General features: G+C 62.1%; 2 protein-coding genes across 3 annotated transcripts in view; one reads left to right on the plus strand and one right to left on the minus strand.

Moving 5' to 3' along the window:
• Nucleotides 1–8: 8 nt before the first annotated feature.
• Nucleotides 9–5,650, plus strand: PDZD7 (PDZ domain containing 7). Of its 2 annotated transcripts, XM_010714630.2 has the most exons (16): nucleotides 9–217; nucleotides 311–451; nucleotides 724–898; nucleotides 1,073–1,249; nucleotides 1,606–1,753; nucleotides 1,954–2,014; nucleotides 2,452–2,877; nucleotides 2,967–3,167; nucleotides 3,297–3,338; nucleotides 3,548–3,708; nucleotides 3,784–3,875; nucleotides 3,958–4,049; nucleotides 4,122–4,193; nucleotides 4,340–4,750; nucleotides 4,963–5,063; nucleotides 5,154–5,650. In XM_010714630.2, exons 1-16 carry the CDS (start codon nucleotides 31–33, stop codon nucleotides 5,301–5,303), a joined length of 2,637 nt encoding a protein of 878 aa, XP_010712932.1. In that variant the 5' UTR covers nucleotides 9–30; the 3' UTR covers nucleotides 5,304–5,650. The 2 variants fall into 2 exon arrangements, with proteins under 2 accessions (XP_010712932.1, XP_010712933.1); XM_010714631.2 differs by lacking the exon at nucleotides 3,297–3,338.
• The window catches only part of LZTS2 (leucine zipper tumor suppressor 2), a 5,095-nt gene continuing 3,927 nt past the window's right edge, over nucleotides 5,508–6,675 (minus strand). The window contains exon 5 of the mRNA XM_019617753.2: nucleotides 5,508–6,675. This exon is cut by the window's right edge and continues 9 nt beyond it. Coding sequence (XP_019473298.1) covers nucleotides 6,387–6,675 — 289 coding nt within the window. The 3' untranslated portion in view covers nucleotides 5,508–6,386.

The following is a 6,675-nucleotide window of genomic DNA, read 5'->3' on the forward strand; positions in this document are numbered from 1 at the left end:
GCGCCGCGGTCGTACCGCTGGGCCGCCGCCATGGCCCAGGGCTGGGAGGACGCGGAGATGATGGCGGCCGGGCGGTCGCGGAGCTCCAGCAGCGAGGTCAGCCTGGCGCCCCGCTGCCTGCTCAGCAAGCAGAGCCGCCTGCTCAACGGGGTCACCCGCAGCGCCCGTGCCACGTCCCCCATGGGGCGCGTCATCCTCATCAACTCCCCTATCGAAGGTACGTGGGCACCCAACCGGACAGCTGTCCCTGCCTAGGGATCGCTGCGTCCCCCAGCAAGAGTCTGAGCTGGTGACACGTCTGTTCCTGCAGCCAGCAGCAATGAGAGCGATGTCATCAATGCCATCACGGTGGAGAAGAGCACGGATGGCAAGCTGGGCTTTAGTGTCCGTGGTGGCTCCGAGCATGGGCTGGGCATCTTCGTGAGCAAAGTAGAGGAGGGCAGCGCTGCCGGTAGGTGCCACCGAGCAAGGGATAGATACGTGCCACCAGGACACTGGGGAGCTGTCAGGGACATGGTGCCACAATGGTGACACTGACCTTCATGTCATCACCTGCACCCACCTTGTGCTGCTTGTTCCCACTGGGTTAGGATGACACTGGGGATATTGGGGAGGGAGCAGATCAACCTGTTTGGGGACAGGTCAACCCACTTGGGGACAGGGCACCCAGCAAAGTCAGTGGTTTTAGGTCAGGTGCCCAACTGAGCTGCTTGCCCCTTGCAGAGCAGGCTGGGCTGTGCGTGGGGGACAAGATCACGGAGGTGAACAGTGTGAGCCTAGAGAACATCACCATGAGCAGTGCTGTCAAGGTCCTCACTGGCAACAACCGCCTCCGCATGGTGGTCCGGCGGATGGGCCGTGTGCCGGGCATCAAGTTCTCCAAGGAGAAGACAGCCTGGTGAGCAGGACACCCACACCCCAAACCCGGTCCCATGGAATGGGGAGGCTCAGTGGGGGATGCTGGAGGGCAAGTAGGGGCCCAGAGGTGGGAGACTCTCACTCTACTGAGTGACATCAGTGTCCCACTGGGTGACAAGAGATGCCTCCACCCAATGCTGTGTCCATGCCCCAGGGTGGATGTGGTGAACAGGCGCCTCGTGGTGGAGAAGAGTGGCTCGACGCCATCAGAAAGTGGCTCTGAGGATGGTCTGCGGCGCATTGTCCACCTCTACACCACCTCTGATGATTACTGCCTGGGCTTCAATATCCGTGGAGGTCGGGAATTCGGCCTTGGCATCTATGTCTCCAAGTATGGCTGCTCGTGTGTCCTCATCCTTGGGGGTACCAGGGGGACGCAGCACTCAGTTTCTGCTGTGATCTTTCTGGGGCTGAGCATACCTCCCTGACTGATGCTGGGACATCACCACATTGGGTGTTGGGGCATCACCACGTTGGGTATTGGGGTATAGCCATATTGGGTGCTTGGACATCACTGCATTGGGTGCTGGGGTATCACCACATTGAGTGCTGGGGTTCCACTATGCTGGGTGTTGGGGCATTGCCACATTGGATGCTGGGGCACCGAGACTTTTGATGATGGAACACAGGGCTGTCTGGACAGAATGTTAGGGGCTCCATCCCCAGCCTGTTCCTCTGTCACCCTAGGGTAGACCCTGGGGGGCTGGCGGAGCAGAATGGCATTCGAGTGGGTGACCAAGTCCTTGCAGCCAATGGAGTCAAGTTCGAAGACATAAGCCATAGCAAGGCGGTGGAGGTGCTCAAGGGGCAGACCCACATCATGCTTACCATCAAGGTACCTGTATCCAGCCCTGTGGGGTCAGCTAGCCCCCATGTTGGCACTGTCCCAGCACATCCCAGTTCCCGGGGGGGTTGGCACGGCCGTGGGCCGCTTGGGTTTCATGGCTGGTGGGAGGGGGATGCATTATTCATGGCTGGCACCCGGATCGGGTTCAGCCGGCACGCGCTGACCCCTCATCTTTTCCCTGCGTGTAGGAGACCGGCCGCTTCCCTGCCTACAAGGAGCTGGTGGCCGAGTACTGCTGGCTCAGCCGCTGTAAGGACCATGTCACTTGGGTACTGGGGGGACACACGGCAGGACTGGGACCCTCAGGGCAAAGATGTCCAGAGGGTCCCAGTGGGGAGGGAGAAGGTCTGTATGCCATGGGATCATGTGTGTCCTCTGTCCTGGGAGGGAACATGTGCCACGGTCAGCATCTCTGCAGTCCCCACTTGTCCCCATCCCTGCAGGGGACATGAAATCCCCAGGGACACAAAGATCTCTGTGCCATGTCCCGCAGCCCTGTGTTCCCATATTCCCCCCTCCCTTTGCAATGCTAGTAGCCTGCCATCCCTGTGGCCCTATAGTCCCAGTGTCCCTGTCCATGGGGGATGCGAAGCTCTTGTGTTCCCTGCTGAGCCACCCCATCTCCTCCTGGTATGCCACCCTGTGTCCCCTGGTGCGTCACTGCTTGTCCCTGCCATGCCTTGCAGTGACCAATGGACAGCTGCAGCAGCTCTCTCAGACCTCAGAGACCAGCTCCTCCATCTCCTCCTACTCCTCGGGACCACCGCCAGGGACAGTGAATGGGCTGGGGACGGTGACCCCTGGGCCACCCACCCGCACAGTGGACGTGGCCATCTCCACAGAGGACGGGCCGCGGCGGAGCTGGGCGCGGGATCGTGCTGAACGGGCCATGCAGACTGAACCAGCCACCGAGGGGCTGCAGGAAACGCGGCGCACGGTGCGGCCCCCAGAGCTGCTGCGGGACACGGCCATCCGAGGCCAGGGCGCCCGCGAGCCCCCCGGCACCCACCCACGCCGCACCTTCTCCCATTCCCCCAAAACGGCGCTACTGTTGGCGCTGAGCCGGCCCCGGCAGCCCATCACACGTTCCCAGAGCGACCTCACTGTGGCTGGTAGGAATTCAGCACCGATAGCCCCCCAGCCCCAAACCCTATTTGGGATGGCCCCTCTGGTGCATCCCAACCTCCTGCTCTGTTCCCAGAGGAGAAGCGGAAGAAGAAGCCGGAGGGACAAGGGTCACGGGGGGCTCCTCCCGGGCTGCACCGCTCCAAGACCCTCGTCAACCTTTTCTTCAAGGGTGGCCGCACCAGCAGCCAGAGCTGGGCACCCCCCAGCCCCGAGCCCCCCAGCTCTGAGCGCTGGGCACGCACCAAGTCCCTGGGGCATCCTGATGGGGACAGAGGTACTGGGATGGGGTCAGGGGCCAGGCACAGAGCTCCATTGATGGGAGATGGGGCTGTGGGAGGCGGGTCCCTGTGTACACAATTTCACCGCTGCCCCAGTTGCTCACCCATTTCCATCTCCCTTGCAGTAGGTGCTGTGCAGAAATTTGTCATCCGGAGCCTGAAGCGGGGTAATGAGGGTGGTTGTGGGGGGGGTTCTGCATTCGCCTGTCCTTGCATGGTGTGGCCAAGTAAGGGGTGGGCACCAGGGGTCCCCATTTCCAGTGCTTTGTGTGTGACTTTGGCATGGATCAAGCCTGCATATGGGTTTGGGGCTGGTATAGGACAGTGGGCACAGGGTATCCCTGCCTCACTGGCCACCCTCTGCTCTGTTCCCCAGAGAAAAGCCGCCGTGGCCCCATCCCAGCCCCATTCTGCAGCCTGGGCACCCCACAGCCTGATGGTGGTGATCCCGAGGCACGGCTTACACTTATCCAGGACACAGCAGCACGGCTGCTCAGCCCCGATGAAGTGACGGCCGTGCTCCGCCACTGCACTCGGGTACGGCACCATGGGCATCACTGGGAGGTAAACTGGGGTGCGGGTTTGGGGCTGACAGCCATTCCACGCCTGCAGTACCTGCACGAGGGCGGCGTGGAGGATCTGGTGCGGCCACTGCTCGCTATCCTGGACAGGCCCGAGAAGGTGCTGCTGCTGCGGGATGTCAGGTGGGCACACGGGTGCCACTGGGATGGATTGGAACCCTGCGCTCTGCTCACACTGCAGTGTGAGCCCCGTTTGTCCTTACAGGAGTGTGGTGGCCCCCACAGACCTGGGACGTTTCGACAGCATGGTGATGCCACTGGAGCTGGAGGCTTTTGATGCCCTCAAGAGCCGCTCAGGTAGAGCTCAGCATGGAGCTGGGGGACAGAGTGGGAGGTCACCACGCTGACCCCACTGTTCCTCTCCTGCAGTGCGTTCGCCTGCCCTACGCCCAGCCCACCATGATGTCACCCCCAAGCGACACCTCATCACGCCTGTGCCTGGTGCGTGCCCTGGGATAGGGGGGATACAGGGCAATTTGGGGCAGGGGGCTCTAAGGAATGAGGGTTTACTCCAGAAAGAGGGGTTCTAGGGTCCGATAGGGTGGTGCCAGGGGTGCTACCCCTCTTCTGAGTCCCTCTCACTGCAGATTACCGTGGAGGGTTCCTGCTGAAGCCAGCGGGGGCCCCCGAACCAGAGGAAGTCGAGGGGCTGCCGCAGAGCCCTGCCCGGCTGCGGGCCTCCCCAAGCCCCCGCCGGCTGCACCCCCGCACCTACACCCCACTCCCTGACGTGCCAGTAGACGCCTACACCTACACCAGTGGTCCCCCGCCCACCGCTAGCCCCAGGCCCCCCAACTGGCTGCTGGCTGAGCCCCTGCACAGCCCCCAGCCTCAGGACGGGCGCTGCTCGGTGTCGGTGAAGCCCCGGAGAGGACGGGCTCCCCTCACACTGGGAGGGGAGAGGGGGGCTGTGCCACTCGCCAATGGCCCCAGGGAGGAAGAGGAGGAAGAAGAGCGGCTGCTGACTGTCACCTTGTCCAAGCTGAAGCATTCGCTGGGTGAGTGAGGGCCTTATGGGCACCAGCACCTTTGGGATGGTTGGAACCCCCTTAACAAGGGATGGTTAAGCACGTGGACAAAACATTGAGCTCTGCCAGTTGCAGTTGCTTAGGACCTAGCAAAACAGGGCAGAGAGAGGCCGTGCAGCCCAGGGATGGGGGTACCATGGGGTCCCCATGTCAGGTCTGAAGGCACCTTGGTTCCACCGCAGGGATCAGCATCTCTGGTGGTATTGAGTCACGGGCACAACCGATGGTGAAGATTGAGAAGATCTTCCCTGGGGGGGCCGCTTTCCTCAGCGGAGTCCTCAAGGTAGGGGGCAGCTCTGGGGGACCCAGCCCCTCATCTTTTCATCACTGAGCCCTCCTGCAGTGCATCTCATACTTTTCCTCCTGGCACCAGGCAGGGCATGAGCTGGTGTCGGTAGACGGGGAGAGCCTGCAGAACGTCACGCACCAGCGTGCCGTGGACATCATCCGCCAGGCCTACCGCAACAAAGCCAAGGAGCCAATGGAGCTGGTGGTGCGGGTGCCTGCTGTCCCCCTGGAGTGACACCGCACCTCCCCAGAAGCCATCCCACACCCCCATGGAGCTGGTTCGCTCCGCACTGAGCTGCAGCCGGTCTCAACCAGCAGGGACAAAGGGACCCGTGTGTGCACAGAGGGGCAGCCCAAAATGGGACTGAGATGGAGGCATGTTTGGGATAAGGAAGGAAGGCAGGCAGTCCCAACCCTGCTACAGATACATGGACACTGCCCTGAAAAACACAGCCAGGGGCTTGTTTTTAATCAGTGTATCCGTGTGGTAAGAGGGCAAGCCAGGCTCTGGAAGTGGGACACAACAGAAATAAAAGTACAAAAATATAACGCCCCCCGGCAGCCAGGGGCGAGCAAGCCAGAGCTGGGCACGGCCAGACTCTTCCTTTGGTTTGACCCCGTGGGCACACAGCCTGTCCCCATCCCTGGTGTCCCCATGCTGGTGGCCAGTGCTGGCTCCTGACACCAAGCCCCTCTCCCCACACCGAGCAGGCTGGGAATCACAGGGGCACGGCTGGGCTTTCTGGGGGAGAGGCACAGGGACAAGGGCACGGGGAAGGCACTAAGGGCAATGTGCCCCATGGTAGGAGTGAGGAGACCATGGCCAGGCAGAGTGTGAGTAAGGGGGAGGAGGTGTTTTTTGGTAGGTCCTATAAAAATAGAGTTATTTAAAATGGCACAGAAATGAATCCCCTGACAAACACGCTGGGGAAGGTGGGGGGAAGGCTGGCATGAGCAAGGACATGGAACGCTGTCCCTATGGGAAGGGGCTGTGTGACAGTGCTGGGAGAGATGTGAGGGAGGTGACAACACACCCTCCCCAAGGTGACCCTGGCTGAAGTCAGCGTGCTAATCCCTGGCTGCTAAGAGGATCAGCAAGAACCAGCTCTGGGACATGGCACCCCCTCAGCCCCACAGCTCACAGGCACCCCCCCGCAATGGTGCAGCCAACACGACCTCAACCTACACCGCGATGCTGGGGAGGGGGCAGCACCTGAGGTCCCCAGCGCCCCCTCGCAGTGCATAGCAGTGGCGAACGGGAACTCCCGCTCTCAGCCCCACAGCTCCCAAAATCCCAGGGGCTGGGGCAGGCAGTGTCTCAGATCTCAGTGGCCGTGATCTCCTCGAAGGGCAGATCGGGGCCGGGGGTCTCGCAGGGCTCCATCGGGGGCTCCTCTCCCTGCAGCCGGAGGTGCTGCAGCCGCTGCTCCAGGCGCCGGTTGCGGCGGTACATCTGGATGTAGTTGTACTGCAGCTGCTTCTGGTAGCGGATCACCCTCTCCTTCTCTCCCTGCCACGTGCTGCGCTCCTGCTCGAAGGCATCCCGCTGCTCCTGCCCACGCCGCCGCTCCAGTGCCACTTCTGCCCGCAGCCGCTCCAGCTGCCGC

This window comes from Meleagris gallopavo, chromosome 8 (assembly GCF_000146605.3).
Source record: "Meleagris gallopavo isolate NT-WF06-2002-E0010 breed Aviagen turkey brand Nicholas breeding stock chromosome 8, Turkey_5.1, whole genome shotgun sequence".
In the NCBI taxonomy this organism is placed as follows: Eukaryota; Metazoa; Chordata; class Aves; order Galliformes; family Phasianidae; genus Meleagris; species Meleagris gallopavo.